The 24,101-nt window shown below is 30.1% G+C and overlaps 1 protein-coding gene and 1 long non-coding RNA gene across 2 annotated transcripts in view; one reads left to right on the forward strand and one right to left on the reverse strand.

Annotated features, from left to right (window-relative positions):
• The window catches only part of LOC100192294 (uncharacterized), a 39,327-nt gene extending 24,482 nt beyond the window's left edge, over positions 1-14,845 (forward strand). Inside the window, exons 8-20 of the mRNA XM_065801288.1 lie at positions 1,213-1,301; positions 1,716-1,933; positions 2,539-2,625; positions 3,268-3,458; positions 6,126-6,251; positions 6,424-6,714; positions 7,407-7,453; positions 7,548-7,810; positions 8,219-8,318; positions 8,433-8,524; positions 13,503-13,681; positions 13,760-13,889; positions 14,394-14,845. Of these exons, the coding sequence (XP_065657360.1) occupies positions 1,213-1,301; positions 1,716-1,933; positions 2,539-2,625; positions 3,268-3,458; positions 6,126-6,251; positions 6,424-6,714; positions 7,407-7,453; positions 7,548-7,810; positions 8,219-8,318; positions 8,433-8,524; positions 13,503-13,681; positions 13,760-13,889; positions 14,394-14,461 (1,881 nt within the window). The 3' untranslated portion in view covers positions 14,462-14,845. The remainder of the gene's footprint in view (positions 1-1,212; positions 1,302-1,715; positions 1,934-2,538; positions 2,626-3,267; positions 3,459-6,125; positions 6,252-6,423; positions 6,715-7,406; positions 7,454-7,547; positions 7,811-8,218; positions 8,319-8,432; positions 8,525-13,502; positions 13,682-13,759; positions 13,890-14,393) is intronic.
• LOC136082336 (uncharacterized) overlaps positions 377-24,101 on the reverse strand; it is a 29,422-nt gene continuing 5,697 nt past the window's right edge. Inside the window, exons 2-3 of the long non-coding RNA XR_010639606.1 lie at positions 3,095-3,154; positions 377-492 (exon numbers count right to left, since the gene is read on the reverse strand). This is a non-coding gene — a long non-coding RNA (uncharacterized LOC136082336). The remainder of the gene's footprint in view (positions 493-3,094; positions 3,155-24,101) is intronic.

A 24,101-nucleotide genomic window follows, 5' to 3' on the forward strand; every position in this document is an offset into this window, starting at 1 on the left:
AAGTTATTTTAAATGACGAAGAAAAAAATAAGAATCTGATTTTTGAAATGTTTAGTATGAACGCAAATACCATTTTAACTATCAAGTAATAGACTTTCTTGTTTTATTTAAAATAGTAAAAGATAATAAATCTCCAAAAAAAGTTTTACAAGTTATTAGGTAAACTTTTATTTCAAATAAAACTTGGTATATATTATAATATCAATATTATAAAAGTATTTACAATTCTTATCTATTAACATTATAAAAATATTTTATAACACAAAATATTGTTTTAGCAATTAACAATTGAGCGATACAACTTAAAAATTATCTTTCTATCATCTATCAGGGTACTATTTAGACGTAGGAAAAGTTCCTCCTTAGTTTTTTAAACATTTATTTACTAGTAATTTTGAGTAAAGTTTTTTAAAAGGCTGTCAAGTGATAAAAAAGAAAAAATTCAAAAGCTTGCACAAATAAGCAATATTGAAACGTTTTCTAATCGATTCTCTAAAATAAATTACAGTAATTCAAATTTAATGTAAAAAGTCACTCAAAAAAAATAGTCAAAAACTCATTAAATTTAAATTTGCTTAAAACAAATCTTACACAAAAAAAATGAACATCATTATTTCAAACGTTCAAGACCTGGTTTCTACTGATGTAATTGACAGTAATACACACAAATGGTGCAAATGAGTGCAAAAAAAAAAAAAGTTTTACAATCTATAATCAACAGCAATTTCATTAAAAAAAATTTGAAACTGTGAGGACGTAAACAAGCATTTAAAAATAAAAAATAAAAATAAAATATTTTAAATGTACTTTTTTTAAAGACCTAATGTATATATTAAGCATTTTAAGATTACTTTTTCATTACCAAAAAATAGTGGCAAACCTAAAATTGAAGAATCCCTGAAAAAAATTAGGAACTTTTAACTAACTTCAGCTTAAACACTATAAAAACAAAGTAGTACTTTGTTTTTATCCAAAAGAATTAATTAAAAATAAAAAGAATATTTTTAAACAAAAGAATTGAGCTAGATTATGGGTTCTACAGGGTTAAAGGTCTGTCTTTATCTTTAGTCTTACCAATATCTTCAGGAATATGGTTGTGAATATTTTAAATTTTAATTTAAATTTTAAAAGGTTTTAAATTTTTTTAAATTGATATTTGTAAAAAAAAAAAGGTGCTAGTTAAAATTAGATTTTTTTTTTCACATATAATAGGACGACGTCAAGGAGTATTTTTCATCAGCTGGATTAGTGAAGAATGTAAAGTTGTTGCCTATAAGAGAGGGTAAAGACACACATCTTTGGTATGTCTAATTTAGTTTTTATATATTTGTATATACAAATATATATATATATATATATATATATATATATATATACATATATATATATATATATATATATATATATGTGTGTGTGTGTGTGTGTGTGTGTGTGTGTGTGTGTGTGTGTGTGTGTGTGTGTGTGTGTGTGTGTGTGTGTGTGTTATTTATATGTTTGTATATACAAATATTTTGATTTTTTATATCTGTCTATAGTATCATCATCAAAGTCATCATCGTCTTTTTTTTAATGTCCTTGTTTTTGCTTATATACATAGGTTGGGTAATTCTCATAATGCTGTTTCCCAGATGCACTTATTATTTCCAATCTCTAAGATTCTTTTTATATTTTCTTATTACCACATATCCGACATATTTTCATTATCTTTAATTTAGCTTTATTGAGTATGAGTGCAATAGTGAAGTTGAGCAAGCAGTGCAGACACTAAATGGAACAGAATTTAATGGTTCACAGCTTAAAGTAATGAATGGAGAAAATCAAGTAGGCACAGGTAATAACATGCAGAATGGAAAAGAGAGTTCATGGGGAAGTAAAGGCTCTGCACCAATTAATAGAATCCCAAAAGAAGATAGAGCATTCTCTGACCAATTTGGTAAGTTTTTATTTAAATAAAATAATAATAACAAATTTCATAAAATAGTTAAATAATTAGGTGGTATTTTTTTTCTCTCCATGTTTTCTGTCCAATAAACTGTAAAAAAAAATGTGATTATTTCTTAACTCCCCAAGATCCAGAGAAAAAATTCATTTATACAATAAGCTCTTGATATTGAACCTTCAAGCAACAAAGAAAACGATTTGTGGTCATTTGAGTTATCGAATGATTTTTATGAGAAGTTGTGTTAAGCAATAAAATTTGTAAACACTTCAAGTTATTGGAAATTAGAGTTATTGAGGGTTAAGTTATTCAGAGTTTATTATATATGTATTAAACCCCATGACGAAATAGTAAGTATTCAACCAAAATAAAGATGGAATGAGTTGAAAAATTATGTACCTAACAAAAATGTTATAGGCAAACTAAGTTTGTTGAATTTTATTGGCAGTATTCATTTACACTTACTTTTATTTTCAAATAATTGATGCTGTAGAACTTAAGTACCAAGTTTTCAATATTTTTGGTATTTTTTTCAAGTATTTATTTAAATTCATTTTTATAATATATATTTTTGAAGTATATTTTATTACATTTATAAGGTGACATGGTGATTGGAGAATTTAAATCAGATGCATGCAGGCGGTGTGGTGAAGTTGGTCATTATGCCAAGGAATGTCTTAATGCAGGTATTTTTTTGATGTTAATTACAAAAATAAAAATAAAATAAACTTTAATCAACAATTTCTTCACTATGTAACAATTTAAAATATTTTCCGGGTCTGGGCACTAAGTATGTTTTTTTGGTTAGGTAAAAATAAAAGTTTCACTTATTGTTTAAAAGATTTGTTTAGTAGTCTAAACATTGTATTTAAATATTTTTGCATTTTATAATGGTTTAAAAGGTAGTATAACTCATTACTAGCATAAAAAGTTTACATAAGTTAATATTATTTATTTTTTTAGGTTATTTTTATATTTTATATATTATACAAATTACAACCAAATATCTAATTTTCCACTTTTTTTAAGTATTTATTTAATTTATTCAAAGATATATCAAACTTTTTTTTTTTTTTTACAAGAATTTCACACCAATATTTCCAAATAATCTGATTTACTTTATTTTAAAATTAATAAAAACCTGCTAAATCATACCATAGAAAAATTTGATTTTTTACTATCTTTGTTGATTAGTACCATCTTTTGCAATTTTTTCTAAATACAATATATAAGTAACATATAATATAATATTGTATAGTAATGCATAAATATATAAAAAATAACTGATAGTTCATAATAAATGATTATTTTGAATATTTAAAAAATAGCAGGTCCGAATGGATCAGCTCAAGCTGTTACTTATATTCCACCACCACCACCAGAAACTGAAAGTGAAATTTTTGAAATGGGTTCAAGTCAAGGCATAAACTTTGAAAAATACAAACATATTCCCATTGAACTGACCGGTACCAATCGCCCTAAACCTATACAAAACTTTTCTGAAGCAAATTTGCATCCCGTGAGTTTTTTTAATTTAAGTTTGTTAATGTTGATGTTAATATACTATTAGAGAATTTTACTTGCATAATATAATAATGCATAACTAATGAATAAATGTTTTTACAAATGTTTTTACATCACATACACATATAGGGCACATACAGAATTGAATAATATTATTTCTCTTTAATAATATCGGGTAATATAATATTTCAAGTTGCATTTTAATTTTTTTTATCAGCAGTGGCTTGTAAAACAAGTCATATTAAAAAAATAAGTAAAAAATGAAAATGTAAAAAATTTTCAAATGTATTTTACAATTTTAGAATTTTAATAAATTTTTAGTTTATGCAAAACCATGTACTTTGTTTTCATAGGGTGAATTAATTTAAATTTATTAGCAAAAAAGTTATAAAAAAACCAAACAATAAACTTACGAATAAAAAGTAATAACACTATAGTCACTAAATGTTTTATAAAAGTATTAACGCTATAATAGTATTGTTACTTTTTTAACGCGCTTTATAACATTTATAATTTATTGTTTGTTCAAACTTAATCAAGATATTATAAAAAATGATTTAAATAATCCCAAGTTTTAATTGAACTAGAAATGGATGTAGAAAGAATAAAATGGACATTTAAATAATATTTAATGGGTACTTTATAAACAGTTTAGCATTTCTAAGCTTTTACTGTTGCTTTGAAATCAACCAAATTTTATAAAAGGTTATAATATTTTCATTTGTGCTTTTAGTCTATAGTTTGTGAAAACCTATTCACAGGTCAGCAGGTAAAATCTTAAGCTCCTGCAGTCAACTCGGAACTTGTAGCCTGCAAGCATTTTATCTTTTTCACAGTGAGTTTTTACAGTGCTTCAAGGCGTCTTTTAAATGAAAGAAATAGTTATGGTAAACTTAATGATTAAAAAAATATTGCATACATAAATAAATTTTATTTACTATAGATGTTTTTAAAAATTAAAGTTAAAAAACCTTATAAAACTAAAAGTTATTGTAATCATTATTTTTATTATTATTTATAATTTTTATATTTATATATTAACTTAAATATTATTATTTATATTATTTATTATCATTATTAAGTCATAAAAGAATATAAGAATATAAAGAGAAAGAAAAAATGGAACAAAAATGTTTCGAAACCAGTGCAATTGATAAACGAGTTAAATAATCGACAAAAGAATCAAAATAACAACGCATGTTTTTAAAATATCAAATTATTAGTATCAATTTTTATATATACAAAATAATGATTTTTTTTTTTTAATTTTATATTTTAAAAACTAAATAAAAAATCTAATTTTTAAATATTTCTATTCACAAATAATTAAAAATTAAACTAAATAAAACTTAAATCTTTTTTTTTTTTCTTTTTTTTTTTTTTTTTAGGTGGTGATTATTATTAGATTAATTGTACATTAAGTTTTATCATTTTTTAAAAACTACAATAATAATTTAAAAATTTATTTATTATTATTGTAGTTCTATTCTAGACTGTTTTCGACAGTGACAACCATATTTGTGCTCCATCTAAATTCAAAATTGAGTTGTTTTTTTGCAAAAAAAACATCTGCATTTGGCAATATTTCTGCTAAATATTACCAGGACAGGGGGTACTGCAGCCCAAATAAATTTCCTAGAATAGCTGATATATATATTTTTGTATATATATGTATTTATACATACATACAAATGCTAATTGCTTTTTTATTCAAAAACTAAAATATATATACATACATGCCTACAATATAGATGCAATAAAGTGTATTTATATTGACTGATAGTTTTAATTATAGCAAGTAATAATTAAAGAACATTTTTCTAAAAGGAACCTATTCACATGTTTTGAGAAATATAAAAAACTAAATATTTTTGCCAAGTATTTTTGAATCTTAATAATTTTGTAAATAAAATAGTAAATAGAATAGTTTTTATATTTATTTGTTAAATTTGTACCTTTTTCAATAAAAAATCTGAATGTTTAAAAAATTTTGGAAAAAATAAACTTAGCTCTTTTTGAGAAAATACTCTTCAGTTGTATAAAAAATGTGTAATGTGTACCAAGACTTCATAATTTCAAAACTTTTGAACTCTGACTAATATCCGTATTCTTTGCTGATATATCTATTTATTAATATTTTTATTTACATAATATTTGTTATTATAAGTTAAATTGAATTATAATATTATTATTTTAATATTATAATATTATAATAATATTAAATTATAATATACTATTCTTTTTTTCTTTTCTTTTTTTTTTGTTATTCACCTTCAAGAAAGCTACTACAGATGAGGAGGCTACTTAATAGTGGTTATAACCCTCTTTCAAATCCAACTTCAACTCCAAAACACAAACCTTGACAAACAAGGTCGCTGCACAAAGAAACAAGTTGAGCGCGGTACTACCAGGGATGTGGTGGAGATCAAACTCAGAACCTCTCGCTTATGAAGGGAGTGCTTCACCACTGCACCACTACCGCATTCACACAATGTAAACAAAAAGTTTACATTGTGTGAATAGTACATGTTTTATATACATATTATAGTATGTATAGAAGTATAATTCTGTGATAAAATGTCAGACCTTGAAAATACATGTAATTATCCAATAACTTCCTTGAAAAAAACTCAGTTTACTCGTTTAATTTATTTCAATTTAGGTCTGTCTAAAAAACCTCGAACTAGCTAAATACAAAGAACCAACTCCTATTCAGAGATATGCAATACCTGCTATTCTTGCCAAAAGAGATGTAATGGCATGTGCCCAAACTGGATCAGGAAAAACCGTAAATAATTTTTTATAACTGTTTCCAACCCATATTGTTTGTAAATTCATTAATTTTTTACTTTATTTTAACTCTCTTTTTTTAAAGTTTTATAGAGAGATTTTTAGGATTTGTATTTTTTGATTTTTTTTTTTTTTTTTAATATGTTTTATGAGTTTATACTTTTATTTAGGCTTCTTTTTTGCTTCCTATTATTACAAATCTTATGAATGAAGGTCTTGATAATATTGACAATAATATTGATGGAGTTGCACTTCCATTAGCTGCAATTTTAGCTCCAACACGTGAACTTGTTGTTCAATTGTTTACTGAAGCAAGAAAGTTTTCTTATAACAGTTCACTGAAGCCTGTTGTTTTATATGGTGGGGTAGCTGTTGCTCATCAAGCTGATCGCTTGCGAATGGGCTGTCATCTTCTTGTTGCAACACCTGGTCGACTTGAAGATTTTATAAAAAGAGGAAAGGTAACAATTACTGTTTGTTGCAGTAAACTTGAAGTCTACAGTTTATTCATATTTAGTCCTTTGCATAACACAATGCAATTTTTGTAATATAACAACATTTTTTTTTTTTTTTTTTTTTGCTTTTTTGAAATAGAAATTTACAACATTTTCATTAGGTCGATAGTCTATACTTCCTGATATTGATATTAACTTTATGAGTTTATTAAAAAATAAAAGAAGAACAAATAAATTTGTTGTTGTTGTTTTTGTCCTTAGTATTTTAAGTTTTCAATAACATAATCTATTTATTTATAATTTTTTTTTTTTGCATCTTATAATAATTATTATTATTTACTATAAAATAATATTTAATTACTTTAAAAAAAATTTAATTAACCTTCAAACCAACATCAAAAAGAAGAATACTGAAGTAATCAAAGGGTTTTAGCTGTATTTTTTTCTTAGATATTACATACTGCCTGCCTAATTCCAAACCGTATTTTGAATAGTTAACTCAAATAATAGCTAACTTTAGTTTTCTTAATTTGCTATCATTCATAAAGTGTTGATATCATACAAAAATACTTATAAATGGAGCTTTGGTGTATCAACTGATGGTTTGGGTTGAGCAAGCAGTATCTACATATGAAACATAAGACACCAATCAAAACAAGGATTATTAATTATTATTATTATGTTAATTATTATGTTAGGTGAATTTTCAAAATCTGAAATACTTGATCCTTGATGAAGCAGACAAGTAAGAATTTTTTTTTAAATAAGTTTTACAGATTTTCTTTTCTTTTAAATGATCTTATAACTAAAAATAATGATAAGTTTTAACGTTTTATTAGGATGATTGATATGGGATTTGGGCCACAAATTGAACATATTATTGAATTCTCTGGAATGCCTCCAAGAGGAATCCGCAATACACTTATGTTCAGTGCAACTTTTCCAGATCAAATTCAGCATCTTGCTGCCCAATTTTTGAATGATTATTTATTTTTAACTGTCGGGCGTGTTGGTGGAACATGCACAGATGTTACTCAATCAGTAATTAAAGTTTCTGGATCAGAAAAAAGAATTACATTGGAGAATCTTTTGCAAACTTCAGGTATTTAAATTTCTTAAAACTAGTTAATTAATTGTTTAAATAAAATTGTTTTTATCACTCTAATTGATTCTTGCACTGCCTAAGATATAAGATCGTGTCTAAGATATAAAATCATAGATTAAATAAGAATAAGAAAAAAATTGTATGTGAGATAGAAGAGATGCTTAACAATAAAAGAAAGATATTGGAAATGCTTCCTTAACCTTTTCATTTCACTTACATTTCCATATTATATTAACAATTATGTTTTTTAAGGTTTTCATTTTCACTAGAGCACTTTTTTTAACCAAAAAAAAAAAAATTAAATTTTATTATGGTTTTATTAGTAAAATATTGATTTTTTGTTTTTCAACAACTTATAAATGTCATTATTTATATTTAAATTTTTGAAAATGCTTCTCTACTCAGGAACCGATCGAACACTTGTGTTTGTAGAGAAGAAAAGGGATGCAGACTTTTTAGCAAACTTTCTTTCACAAAAGAACTTCCCAGCCACTAGTTTAAATGCGTATGAATATAATTAACTTTTTTGACTTTTAAAATTTGTTAGAATATATTGTTATATTTGTTTGTTATATTATGTCAACAAATATAAATTTTATTATGTTATTAAATTTTCTAGAGATCGTACACAAGAAGAGCGTGAGTCTGCTCTCAAAGATTTCAGAAATGGAATTGCACCGATTCTTGTGGCTACTGCTGTAGCAGCAAGAGGTTTTTTTTGTTTTGTTTATTATTAGTTTTTTAAAATACTTCAATAACATGAAACTAATTCATTCACTAATTATTTTAACTTGAATAAAAATTGAATTAAAAAAACAAAAACAGAAAAGTGTTGCAACTTTAAGTTACTCTTTTACCTTTTTTTTTTCTTCAATTCTTAAACAATTCTTGACAGGCAAGGTAGCAAGGTTCACAGAATCAAGGTAAGCGCTGATTTTTAAAAGAGTAGTAGGTTTATTTTTGAGATCTCTTAAACAGAAGACAAGGGTTTTAACTGCTGTATCGCATTAGTATAAGTGTGTAAAAAGTACCCATACAGATAGTAAAGGACAGATGTCCTATTGTAGTGGTTGCATGTACAAGCTGGCATGCGTGCAAATATTTTTTATTTTAGGTTCCTCTTTTAACACGAAACACATGAAATACTATAATTAAAATTCAAAAATTTCGGGTTTATCTTTTTGTTGATAAGGCTACCATGTTCACAATACAATGCATTTTTTCTGTAAATTATATGCTTGAGTAAATTCACCAAAAGCTACTATAATAATTTTTAATTATTCTAAAAGAATTATATTTAAATTAGTTAAGATGAAGTTTTTTTAAATGCTATTAAAAAGTTTAATGTACTACTATTGTTATATCCATATCACTGGTATTTTAAAAATTACTGTTGTTTTATACAATTACTATTAATGAAAAAAGTTAATTTAACTTTAACTACAATTTTGTAATGCTTAAATGATAGATAAAAACTTTTTATAAAATTTATGTGTGTGTGTATATAAATATATACATTACCGTTCATAATTATTCAAATGGCATTAACTTTTTTTTTTAAATGCTGTTTTTTATTTAACTATTTTTTTATGTTTATTTTTGCACTATTAGATAATTTAAAATTTTGGTTTTAATGCTTTAGTAAAAATTATAAGATTAATAAAAAAGCTAAAGTGGGCAAAACTACATAAAAAATTGACCATCAAGAACTGTAAATGTGGACTGACATGTCGAAGTCTTAAATCTTTGGTTTCAAAATAAGATGCTGCACCTTCGGAAAAAGGTTAATGAGAAGATTCATTTTTTCAGAAGAAAATGACTTAAAGCTAATATCTAAAACATATTTAAAAAAAAATTATTTAAGTTAATTTGACTGAGTTTAAGAACAATCAAATATTAAATAGAATGATTTAGCATCCCTAATCACAAGATCTCTCTCCTATCAGATTTTTATGGGAGGAATTAAAAGTAATGTCAAAAACTAAAGCCTAATGATGCATAAGATGTGGAAAAAACTTATTAGTGGTATAAAATTGATATAGATCATTTGGATAAGTCATTAAGTAGAATGCCAACGATATGTATTAACAGTTATTGTCGCTAAGGGTGATTAAAAGGCAAGTAAATTATAAACTAATCTAATCGGACTATATATTGATGTTTTTGTAAACCTAATAAAAGAAAGAGAACATAATTTGGGTAGACTTTGCTTACAGTTTTTCTCCCAATAATAAAAGTAAAACTATGACATCTTATGTCGAAAAGTATGACTGCTCGAATAATTATGGACGGTGTGTGTGTTTATATATATATGTGTGTGTGTGTGTATTTAAATGTATATATATGTGTGTGTGTATATATATATGTGTGTGTGTGTGTGTGTATTTACATCCTTTACATTCGTAAGAATTCACCCATTTGTCGTGAAACTAGGTTTGAATCCACAGACTATTTTTTCATGTGTTTTCTTTTAGCACCACTTCACTCTATCGTCTTTCTCTTTGTTCCATATCGCTCTCCTTTATCTCAAAACTGCACTCTTTTTGATGTTATTTCTGATCATATTGACCAAGCCCTCTATCTTTATCAATCAGCCTACCTTGTTATTGTCGGTGACTTTAATGCTCATCACATTGAATGGCTTGGCTCTAGTGTCATTGATTCTGCAGGAATTAAAGCCCAAAACTTTTGCCTTTCTTAATCTCTAACTCAAATAGTCAACTTTCCAACTCGCTTTCTAGACAACCTGATTCATTTACCTTCTCTACTCGACTTATGTTTTGTTTTTGATCCTAGTCAGTGCTCAGTTTCTCCACATTTACCCTTAGGTGCTTCTGATCACAGTTTGATCTCTCTAAAACTAATATCTCATTCTTCTTCATCACCTGAATCCCCCTATCATTGTATCTCTTACAACTACAGTAAAGCTGACTGGGACTCTTTCCGTGATTTTCTTCGTGATGGCCCTTGGATAGAAATCTTTCGTCTTTCTGTTGACAAATGTGCTTCTTACATTACTTCGTGGATTCAGGCTGGCATGGAATCTTTTGTTCCCTCTCCACAATTCCAGGTCAAGCCTCACTCTCCTCCATGGTTTTCCTCACACTGTGCTGCTGCGATTGCCAATCGAAACCGTTACTTCCATATTTATCAGCAAAACAATTCTCCAGAAAACAGACGTCTGTTCATTACTGCTAGAAACAACTGTAAAAAGGTTTTGTCTAACGCCAAAACCCGCTATTCTCAGGTCATGAAATCTCGTATCTCATCTCAAAAATTAGGCTCTCGTGACTTCTGGAGAATCTTTAATAATATCAATAATAAGGGCAAATCTATAATTCCACCTCTCTTGTATGGTTCAGACTTTGTCACCTCACCTAAAGACAAAGCCGAACTGTTTGCTAAAAACTTTTCATCAATATCATCTCTTGATTCCACTAATTGCGTTCTACCTGATATTGCCAACAAACAGGTTGATCCATTGCTTGACATTCATATCACTCCAGCTTCTGTATCTAAAGTGATTTCCTGCCTAGACTCTTCTACAGCTTGTGGCCCGAACAACATACCTGTTATTGTCTTGCAGAAATGTTCTCCGGAGCTGTTGTCTATACTCTCAAAACTATTCAACAAGTGCTTATCAGAGTCTTGTTTTCCAGCCTGCTGGAAAGCGGCATTTGTTATCCCTATCTTTAAAAATTCTGGAGAGCGATCTGATTCATCTAACTACCGTCCCATTAGTCTTCTTCCTATCATAAGTAAGGTTTTTGAATCTTTAATTAACAAGCACTTAATTTCTCATCTTGAATCTAATAACTTACTCTGACCATCAATATGGATTTCGATCTTCTCGTTCTACAGCTGATTTGCTAACAGTAATAACTGATAGGTTTTATCGTGCATTAGATAAAACCTATCAGTTTTTGACATTTCAAAAGCTTTTGATAATGTTTGGCATGCTGGTCTTCTCCATAAGCTTTCTTCTTATGGTGTATCTGGTAGCATCTTTAAGATTATTGAATCCTTCCTTTCCAATCGTAGTATAAAAGTTGTCCTTGATGGACAGCACTCTTATTCTTATTCTGTAACTTTAGGGTTCCTCAAGGTTCTATCCTTGGCCCTATACTTTTTTTAATTTACATAAACGATCTTCCAGATGTTCACATCTAAGGTGGCATTGTTTGCTGATGATACTACCATTTATTCTTGTCGTGATAAGAAACCAACACTCTCTGATTGCTTGGGGGGGGGGCGTTTGAGCTTGAAAAGGATCTCACTTCTGCTACAGCATGGGACCCACAGTGGCTGGTGAACTACAATACAGATAAAACTCAATTTTTTCAGCCAATCGTTATCGCAATAATTTAGATCTTCCTATATTTATGAACGGTGATGTACTCGAGGAGTCATCTACTCTTCATCTTCTAGGATTAACTCTTACTTTCAAGTCATCCGTTAATTGTTATCTTGCTCTACAATCTTTATCTTTTCTCTTTCAGTAACTTCCAACTTTGATTGTTGGAAACGAAGATGTTTAAAAATATATATAGATGTATTTGTATATATATAATTTTGATATGTAAAGAATAATTTTTATAAATTATTTTCACAAGTTTTAAAATCTAATATATATTTAATATTATATTTAAGCAAAGATAGCATTTTATGAAGGAGCATGTTATTGAAAATATAATATTCACATTTGACAAGTGCTAAGCCACAAGTAATATACCGAATCAACTAGGTTTTTCAAGCCTTAAATAAGTTTTAAACTATAGAAATAAGTTAAAAAATTAATGATTCCATTTTCTCAAAATCATTAGCTTTGGTTATTATGAAACCGTCAATGTGATCACCTGGACATCAACAAAATGTTATTGTTAATGTATATTTGTCTCCCAAAATGCTCATTATTTGACTCTATTTACTCTTATTATAAATTTTTCAAATATTCAAAACATGGACTTTCACAAAAATGGTTAATACATTTAGAATTAAATGCATTATATGTTCTGAGGTGTTTGGGAACTTTTTACCTTTCATCAAAGAAGACCATTAGTTTTTAAGAGTCGTGCGACATTTAAACCTGCGAAGCCTTTAATGGTCACCATTTGATCCTCAAGACATTTTTTGGCTATATAAAAGTTTTAAATCACCCAATTATGAAAAACAATATTAATGCAGTTCAATAATGGGTAGGGACGTAAGTTTACTAATTGAGTCCTGTTGAACAAAAGGTAATGGGTGTCTCTAGACGGTTTTAATTTAGGTGGTTTTATTATTAGGTATTATTTTAAAATTAGGTGATTCCTCTAGATGGTTTTAAATTAGGTGAACATTTTGCCTTTTTGTTTGAACATTTTGCCTTTTTTTTTGTTATTTAACTAAATAACAACTAAACTAAACTACAACTCCCACAAACTAACTAAAGTTAGTTTGTGGGAAAAGCTTACATTTGGTAAAAAATAAACGAATGCTGTTTTGCCTTATACCCAACGAAATATGGCTCTTCTGTACTATAGAACGTTTTAATTTTTTTTTTTTTCTAGAATCTTTTGATAACAATTTGCAGTCTAACCCATTGAGATATTTTGGCAAAATATTATATAAATGAGCTTATACTTTTTTTCTCAAATATTTTCACTATGAACAAAATTATTAAACAAAGATAATATATTCTCCTATTAAGGTTTGGATATTAACGATGTAAAACATGTTATCAATTATGATTTGCCGAAAGATGCCAATGAATACGTTCATAGAATTGGGCGAACTGGTCGAATTGGAAATAAAGGAAAAGCAACATCCTTTTTTGATCTTGATCGAGACGGAAGTTTAGCACGAAGCCTTGTCAAACTATTATCAGATGTAAGTCAAAAAATAATATACTAATGTGTTGAATGGTTTATTTATTAATTTAAAATAGTATTTTATGTTTTGTAAAAGGCCGAGCAAGATGTACCCGATTGGTTGGAAAATTGTGCATTAGGTGCTGTTGGAACTGGTTATGGTCCTGATAACAGCCAATTTCGCGATCAACGCATAAAAACTGGGCAAAACGGAAATTCAAATAAAAGTATTCAAATATAAATATTTTTGCTCTTATTTTTATATGTTTTATTTTCATCTGTACTTATTTTCTGTCATCTGTACTTATTTTCTGTCATCTGTACTTATTTTCTGTCATCTGTACTTATTTTCTGTCATCTGTACTTATTTTCTGTCATCTGTACTTATTTTCTGTCATCTGTACTTATTTTCTGTCATCTGTACTTATTTTCTGTCATCTGTACTTATTTTCTGTCATCTGTACTTATTTTCTGTCATCTGTACTTATTTTCTGTCATCTGTACTTATTTTCTGTCATCTGTACTTATTTTCTGTCATCTGTACTTATTTTCTGTCATCTGTATTGTTATTTCTGAATTCTATATACTGTATTTTTTATCAAATCGAACATTTTGCTTTCTTTTATCGCTAATATGATTTATGTATTATTAGTATGATTGAAGTATGAATGAAATTTGATTATAGTATGTCAACACTATCACTTTTATGATGAATCGTATTATCTTTATAGAATTTCCAAATACAACTGCTGCAACTAAACCCACCTCTGTGTTATGTGACGATGAAGAGGAATGGTAACTTTGAAAAAGTATAACGACGAAGAAGTAGATTTTATATATATTACTTAAACCTTTAAGATCTTAACAAGGCTTTCTGAGTTTCACATTTTGTAAAAGTTTCCCTATATTGAAAGACTTTGTTTTGAAAATGATTGTCATACAGTTGTGGAGTTCATTTAAAGGACGTCATAAAGCGATATTTTTTTTAACTCCTTTATATATTTGTATATACAAAAAGATTAGTACTATGTTTAGATTTGAATATAATACCGTTTTTTTCTTCCAGTATATACAAAAGTGTAAATAAGGTTTTCTTATATTATGATGGTTGTACGAAAAATTGTGTTTATATTTGTGGGCATATTTTTGTACACATTTTATACTAAAAGTTTGTTTAATTTTATTGTGTTTAGTTTTTTTCCAGTAGCGAGAGTTGCTTAGCTCGCATGGCCGAAAATAAGTTTTGCGACCATTTCTTTTTTTTCTTTTTTCCCCCTTCTATTTTTACACCACATAGAAAACGATGATAGATTGTAAAAATGATTAGTGCACTATAAAGCTCTTTAACTGACAGTGACAGTGAGTCGTTTTTCATACATATATGCATGTTTTTCATGCATATATCTATGAAAAATTATTTTATATGTATAAAATAATAAAATTGTAATTATTTGAAATTGACAATTATTCGTAAAATGAACTCCACGTCGACCGGCGAAGCCACGTTTACACCGGCCGCTGCAGCCGTTCTCGACCGAACTTGCGTATCGATAGTCGACGCAGCGATAAGAGACACCATGGCAACAACATTCGCAAGCAAACATTCAACGAAAAATACAAAAACCTCGTCGCTGAAATGCTTAAAGTAGCATTAATCTCTGCGCTCACACCGATAATTACATTGAACAAAGAAACCGAGGCGTAACTCGCTGCCAAAATTGACGATCTCAACAAGATTACCTACGCCACGAAACTCAATGGAAACAGTCAAACAATCAGCGATATTTGACATAATAGTTAGTCAGGTCAAAAAATTCAAAAACGAGATTGTTTTTTTTTTTTTATAGTTTTATCATAATACAATACATAGGAGTTTTTTTTGTGAAAAAAAATTTTTTGGTAGTTGCAAAAAAGGATTTTTTTAAATGTGGGAAAGGTACCGACTCTTCATCAGTACTGTTTTGATAATGTTTTCTCCTCTAGAAGTAAAGAACTCCTCGTTAATTATTTTTTTATGCTGTATTATTAACGTTTTAGCGTGCCAGCATATAATACTTTTTATTTTTGATCAATAATCGTTGAAAATCCTAAGAAGTTATTGAAAATATAACTTATTTGTATGTTATTTATTAACCCGAGTACGGTGACCAAATATTTTATTAAATTTTTTGTTATGTTTTTAATCGTAGTACCAATAATTATTGATTGATAAAACAATTATTAGATTAAATGAAGAAATAATTTTAAATATGCTTTTCTTTGTTGAATTCCTTTTAACATGTGCTACTTTAGAAACAAATTGATTTCAAATGCTGACGTAATAAGCCCGCTTGATTCAGAAATGTAACTAAGTATTGCGGTTTTTATGTATTTAAATTGAAGTGCATGACAGTAATGCTCATACACACCAAATTAATTATAACTAATAAACAACTATTTGTTGCGAAATTTCTGCTAGTATTTCAAACCAGTTAATTGAACTTTTACGGCAATTGAACTTTTATAGCGAGAAAAGAGGGCGGCCAAATTCAGCACGTTGTCAGATTACTTTTATTTTTTCAAATCTACTATTATCAAGTCAATTATTATTATTATTTACTAAAATAAAATGGCTAAAAATTTTACTCCATCTCAAGTAAAAGAATTATTGGATATGCACGAAAACACTTTACTTAAAATATTCAATGAACGCTTTCAAAAGCTAGAAAATGACTTTTTAATTATAAAAAATGAGAACAAACAGTTAAAAAAAGAACTAGATCAAACTAATTCTACTATTCAATTCCTAAGCGATATATATATGAAACAATGAAAGAAACATTAAACAACAATAAAAATGAAATATCATCTCAAGACAATTTTAAACAAAAAGCAACAAATCTTGAAAACGAATATCTTAAAGACAAATTGGCAGAGTTGGATGATAGGAGTCGTCGTAACAACCTTCGGTTTGAAATAATAGAGGAAATTGGAGGGGAAACGTGGAAAAACAGCGAGGAGAAAGTGAGAAAACTAATAAAAGAAAAACTAAATATAAACGAAGAAAATCATATAAAACGCGCACACAGAACGGGGAAGAAAGAAAACGATGACGGCAAAATAATGAAGAAGAACTGTTGTGGTGTGCCATGTTAGACAAGAATAAAATGAGGATAGAAAACTAGGAAAGAATAATTTCAGAATAGAATGTTTTATGATAGAAATAAAGAAACCTTACTAGAAAAGAATTTTTACAAAAGAATATTTTTTGGCAGAAATTTTGAAAAGAAACTTGAAATACTTTCTAAGAATGAATATTTTTTAATAAACGTAAACAACTTGCTTGGAAAGAATTTTATTTAATAAATGCGAAAAACTTGCTAGGAAAGAATTTTAATTAATAAATCTAAAAAACTTGCTACGACAGAATTTTATTTCATTAATCCAAAAAAACTTGCAATGACAGAATTACCATTTATAGTGCAGCTGGCTATCATAAAAACATTTCACTTCTGGACACCAGCGTGTAACTTTGCATAGTGATAGTGGACGGTATGAGCAACAAAAAAATAGCGAGACACAAACTTGTTATGCATCTGGAATCGTTTTACAGATGAATTATTCAAAATGGCCAATGGCGGCCATTTTGAATGTATTTAAATGGTCATAACTGTAGAACTAGTAGTGATATCCACTTCAAATAAACATCGATTTGTTCTAAGAGAAAAGTTACATAAAACTGACTGAAATCAATGTTTTGAAATTTCAAGATGGCTGCCATCGGCCATCTTGAAAGTTTTTAAATGGTCATAACTTTAGAACTAGTAGTGACATCCACTTAAAATAAACGCCGTCTTGTTCGATGATGTAACAAGAAACTCATATTTACATATTTACATACATTTACGTATTTACATAATTACAATACACTTTTGGATTACAATTCGTCATGGAAGGAGATCTGGAGAACATGGTCGAATTCCGGGTCTTCTTCAACTTCTAGTTCTTCATATGAATCACCATTTGTTTCTTTGTAACAATAGCCGTTACATGCACACAGCTTAGTGCATGGTAAACCATGTCGTTTACATGAACAGTTTTTACACTCAGTTTTGCACGAACAACGAATCAGTTCCTGGCAATGTCGAGAAATCTCCGGCAGAGTGCACCAAAGTGGTGTATAGCACTCATCAGCAGTATCTTTCTATCCCCATTCAGTGGGTAAATATCCTGGAGTAACAGCAGACAAGCATTGTTTCCATAAGTGTGCCTGCAGTGCTGCTCTCTTTGTGTGCTGCAGAAGAGCGTCTGCAGTCGGCGGAATGTTTTCAATTGCTCTATTCTTTATGGTGTAGAGTATACGGCGGCATTCGTTTACGCCAGCAGCGGTTGATGATCGATCGTACATCAATACTACAAATCGCTCAATGGCCTTCATTGCCGTATCAGTTAAGACATCATTTTTTAAGTCTGACGTGGAAAGATTGTGAAATGCAGCATCAACTACTCGGTAGTTCATCCACGCTTTCCATGCCGTTCGTTTTCCAATCCCACAGAATGTTGATACTGTGTCACATCCGGTGAAGGCATGGAAGAATGGTAAATTTGACGATACACCATCTGGAATGTGTTGATGTAGATGGTGAACTCCTATCATTCGTCTTCCTTTTCCAACTCCAAAATCAATCCACAACTCTTTCACTCCAATCATCTGGCTAAACACAGAGAGAGCTATAACGACCACATCGGAGTCCACAGTGCGTATAGTTATAGTTAAGTTGCCATTTTTCAGTGCATGATTAGCATGGAGCAAAAGACGGTCATCTGCCTCTTCAGCACTACAAGGAGATATGGACGATACATCTAAATCTTGTTGACTGGCACATGCAGTTTCTTCAATGGTACAAACAATAACTTTTCCAACTACGGATTGCGTTAAAACGAATCTGGAAATAAGGCCGAACAGTTGCGTCTTATTGAAGTCCACAGATAGGAATTTGTCAAACTTTTTTGGAATAAGTGTACCCATTGTGACGTTTATGCGTTGCCCTGATCCACGATCTTCCCGTGTTTCGGACTTTAAGCTTTTTGGGACATACCGATCAAAAACAATGTCAAGGCGCTGCACGGATCTCTGAAGTCTGTCCACGAATGGTCCAATCACATTTTCGCAGTAGTCAGAGAATGTCTTTGACGATCTCGGGTGAAGCATGTGTACGAGTGCTGCACCATCAACAATCAGAGCAGAAACCTTATAGTCAAGGTTGAAGTTTTGTTGTTTCTCGCTACCATACTGTTCCAAACAAATGAGGACATCTGATTTGCTGGTGGCCTTACGCTTCCTTCCGAATTCAGAAATTGACGGCGGATAACGGTTGTTTTCGTGTGTAAAGAAATCCTCTATATCACTAACACGATTTTGACTTGCTACATACATTTTATAAAAGTAGTTGGAGTCATGTTTAAGATCAGCGATTTTAGTTTTATGTTTGGAACCTGGAATTTTCAAACTGTGGAACAATTCAAATTTGTTTCTTTTCAAAGGCTCGTGAATTGACTTTTGTCTGGACACAAGACGGTCAGCTACGTACTCGTTGTATTGCTGTTGCCCTGTGATCTTGGCTTCTTGAACAGTTTTTTCGGCTGAATTGGACATTATAATCTTATGGTTGTCTGCTGTCTGCAGTAACTGCTCCGCAAAAGGATTCCCATCATCGCGCATAGATTTCACCACTTCAGACACGTGATGAAGATAACGAGTCTGAAAACTATTTCTGTCTTCATGATGGCGACGGTGTTGATAACCCAAAGAAGTGGAACTGCGAACTTCATTCTCAAACTCATTAATCATTCGAGAAATTTCTGGACCAGCCACCATCCACTTAAGAAGAGCAGTTTCGTTATGAAGTACATTGATTGCTCCTCCGTCACTCTTGATCAATTTGTTGTTCTGTTCATGAAGCTGGTCATCAGACATGGCAGAGAAGTCCGCGTTAGTTTTCCTACTTGTGAAGTGGCCCTTTTTGAATTCCTCAAACACATAAGGGTGTCGGACAGGTAGCTCTTCCAAGGTTTTGATGAAAACCGGCAACCAGCGAGAGTAATTAGTTAGATCAAGTGCGAAGAACCACGGAGCAATCTGCTTTAGCATTCGCACGTACTCCTCGAAGTTTGATTCGCGAATACTGCGCACAAAACTCAGTAGCAGGCTCTCCAACTCCATAACGGTTTGCCAATAAAGAAACTGATTAGATTCGTTGCTTTTCCTGGAAATCCACTCTTCCAATGACTCAACAAAGTCCTTACAATCTAGCTTATACGCCTCATCACGAAGAATGAAAAGAGATGCCAGGCTCACTTCGTGCGCATATCTTGTTCTCTTTATGTGCGACGATTTAAGCAGCGACTCACTCCTTCCAATGCTAGCAACCTCTGCTTTTATGAACATTTCAGTCCAACCACTGCCCTTCAACCACTTTCCAATCATGTTTTGAATGGCCATTTCAATATGGAGTCCACCCATCATAATGACTATTTTATCCTCTCCATAAACATCCGGAAACTTCCATTGTATATACTTTGCAACTGCGTACACGGGCTGATCACCAGTTATAACAGCACCTTGTTTGTTATTGACAGCACTCGTTATTTTTATTATTACATCCATCAAATGGCGTACTGTTGCTGGAGACTGAATGTGATCTGTTAGCAATGGCAATAGTATGTTATGACATGGAAAGGTTGCTGGATGCATATTTCTTTCCGCATGGAAAGCAGCGAATGAAGTTTTATTTGTTGATGTGTTATACACAGACTCCTGCACAGAATTTAGCCAAGGTGTCAACTGCTCAATGGTTATTGGATCACTAGCAATAGGTGATGCATTCACGGTGGTCATTAGTGGTTCGGAAACAACATTATTCGTTGCAGGGAGAGTGGTGTATGTATCCGGCAATTTGCTATTGATTTTCCTAGACCAAAGGAGTCCATCTGAAGTGGATTTTGAATTTGAATGGGGAGTATCCGGATGCTGAATAATTGTGACGCTAGAGCCGTGGAATGAATCGTTAGATGTAGTTGAAGATGGATTGTGATCAATATTGTCTATCGCAGCTGTTGTAAAAACACCTTCAGACAGGCAACTTAGTATCACATGACCTATTTGCTCATAAAATTTGCACTTTTCATTAGTCAAACTTGATTCAATTTCTTGAACTCGGTCATATGAAATACTTAAACCTAGAGAATTTAATTTGTCGACAACTGATCTTTTCCGAGTGCAGTTATGGATCATCAAACCAAGGTACACGGCCAATGGAGTTTCTTGGTTTGCTTGATGACGTATTTGTTGAGGTCTGTTGGCTCTGCTACGCTTTACACTATTAAATCGAATTAACTGTGCAATGGAATAAGCAGCTTCCTGCTCGGGTGCGGAAGCAGGTGAACCATTGTCGATATTGTAGCCTCCTAAAAGAGTATTAACAAAATTTACAAGGGAAGGTGGCACACAATCACGAGATCCAAAGTCGCCTATAAGCGAGCCGCTGAATTTGGGAAACTCTCTAAACATATCTCTACGGAGAATACCAGCTGCCTGAGCAATGCAAATACCGTCCGACATATCGTTGAAGTTGCAAGCATCACGTATGGCATTACCCACATCTGGCTCAAAGCTTAAGATGACTTCTTTACCACACTTGTCTTCCCTCAAACCAGGAACTAAGGAAATTAAATCGTCCTTCAGTCTAGTTCGGTTGATAGACTCAGACTGAACTCCGAGACTCGACATACGATCTGCACAAAGTTTATTGATGTCAGACAGCTTAAAAACAGGGGATGATGTACCATATATAAACATCTCTTCCATGTAACTAACCAATTCCGCAATGACAGAGCCATAAGTCAATCGATAGAGATTGTGTTCATCATTGCTAAAGGAGCGCTCATGACTGCGGGCTCTGTTGAGAAATCCCCTGTAACAGTCTTTATGATATTTGACTTCGAGTGCTATGAAATCTTGGTTTGCTATTTTGTTAAGCAGATTTGTGTCCTGCATTTCAATGGCTAGAGCATACACTTTTGGGCCAATTTCTTTTGTGCTTGCCTGTACTAAGGGGTTGCCTGTCACAGATTCACCATCACAAAACAAACAACAACTTTTTATGTCAACTGCTTTACATGAGGATCGCATGCACCTAGCAGAGCTCTGGGCGTTTTCAGAATCATCTTGCACATTTTGGTTTCTCTCAATGATTCTCTGCAGTTTCTGAGAGTCGTACTTGTTTCGGCAAAGCTTGTGGTACTTTGCCTTATTAACAATTAATGCGTGCAATAACTCCTTTCCATCACTTATTTTATCCAAGCGAATAGTTGGTGGCAAAGCTTCATGATTATCGAACTCGATCAAGTTTTCACTTAGAGTTTTATAACCTGCCTCTTTGGGAATTATAAGAGGTTCCGGTGAAACACGCTGACACAAAATGCACAATTCCCAATTGATATCACGCACAGGAACAAGTACCTCAGGAAATTGTGTGACATCAACAAGCTCTATTTTTCTTCTTTAACTGGTAGACATGATTGTTATTAAAACTGAAAGAAATGAAAAGCGCATCACGAAATAAGCATACAGAGTAATACAACATACAGAGCATACAAGTAAATACCTTAAAAAAATAATTTACATATATACAAATAATCTTGGTAATATTAATAATTATATTATTAATAGTAATAATAATAATAATAGTAATACAGTAATTACAATAAATAAAATAAATCAATATTACGTTTTATACAATAATCATTTATACATACATAGCTACAGTTACAAACAGTAAAAAATTGACAAAACGTAACAATTAACGATGACATAAAAACGACTACTACTAAAAAAATTATATAGATTTAGTAAATATGTTAATCATAATTGTTAAAATATGAAAACCATAATATATTGTACAATAACACAATAACACAATAAACAAAAAAAACAAAAACAGAAAAACACTGTGAAAAACAAAAACCAAAAAAAGGGATAAACATTACAAACAAAGCTACCGCTAAAAAAGTACAAAGCATAATAATGTAATCAAGCAAACTAGTAACAATAAATAATTCATAAAACATAGAAAGAAAAAAAGAAACACTTTATAAAACTAACATGATGGAGTAAATAACTAGCAAATGATTTTATTGATTAGCAACAAATAATAAGTAAAGCTATATGCACTACATATACTAAAAACTAAAGAAAAGAAAATATCATTACATAACGGAAAACATCATTGCATAGCTAAATAAAACTACCTTAAAATAAATCATAATATGAAATGAATAACTAACGAAATATGAAAAAAGTAAAAACAATATAAAATCTTGTTATGCCGAGTTTTCCCAAATTTTCGAATGTTTTCTTTCCTTTTTCATTCATTTTTAAACTTTTTTTTGTTTATTATTATTTTCGTTACTTTTGTAGTTTATTTTATATCCTTTCAAATAGTTCGTTCTTTTTTCTTCTTTTTAGATATTTCGTTTTTTCTTTATAATTGATTATATTTTTGAAAAACTAAAGCAAAATATCTCCTGATTTATTGATTTTTCTTTTTCTTTTTTCACTCTTTAAAAAATTATTTATAGTTGTTAATAAAAAGTGTCCACCGTTTGCGATGTCATTGCAAAGTTCAATCATTAACAACGTGCCATGTTTTTATTTATTCGTCCGTTATTCGTCCGAATTTGGTTATTACTACGACCGTGACGTAATATAATGGCGTCAACAAGACACAAATCTTTCTTATCTTTAAAGACCAATTTAACCAATTTTATTCGCTTAACGGTTTGTGTCTCGATTGTTTTACATACAGGAATATATAAACTTAAGTTGTGCAAAAGGATTTGTTGGTGTCCGGCAGTGAAATATTGTTACGTAAAAAAGCATCAACCGACTGCACTATTATAATAAAAGTGAATCACTGATGAATGATTCAGAAATTCAATTAAAAATCATAACTGTAATTACCAAATTGCGCGCAAATTCTTTCTTAAAATTTCTTTGCTAGCACGTTTTTAAAATTTCTTTTCTAAAATTTCTTTGCTAGTACGTTTTTCCAATTTTCTTTGCTAGAAAGAAAATTACTTTTACTTGTGCGATTTCTATCCTAAAAAAGTCTTTGCTAGCAAGTTTTTCATTTTTCTTTGCCAGAAAGGATATATGTACTTCTTTCTTCTTTTCTATCCTTCAATTATTCTATCCTAAAAAGTAATCATGTTTTTTTCTATCATAGCAAGAATTTTCATGTTTCTTTCCTAGAAAGGCTTTCCTGAATTCTTGTCTAGAACCGGCCACCACTGTTGTAGTTAAATTTCTAGATTATAAAGATCGTGAAAATATACTAGAAAATTATAAAAAGCTAAAACTATGGAGCGAAAAGATTTACATCAATGAAGATTTTAGTGAA

The sequence above is a fragment of the Hydra vulgaris genome, chromosome 07 (assembly GCF_038396675.1).
Source record: "Hydra vulgaris chromosome 07, alternate assembly HydraT2T_AEP".
NCBI lineage: Eukaryota > Metazoa > Cnidaria > Hydrozoa > Anthoathecata > Hydridae > Hydra > Hydra vulgaris.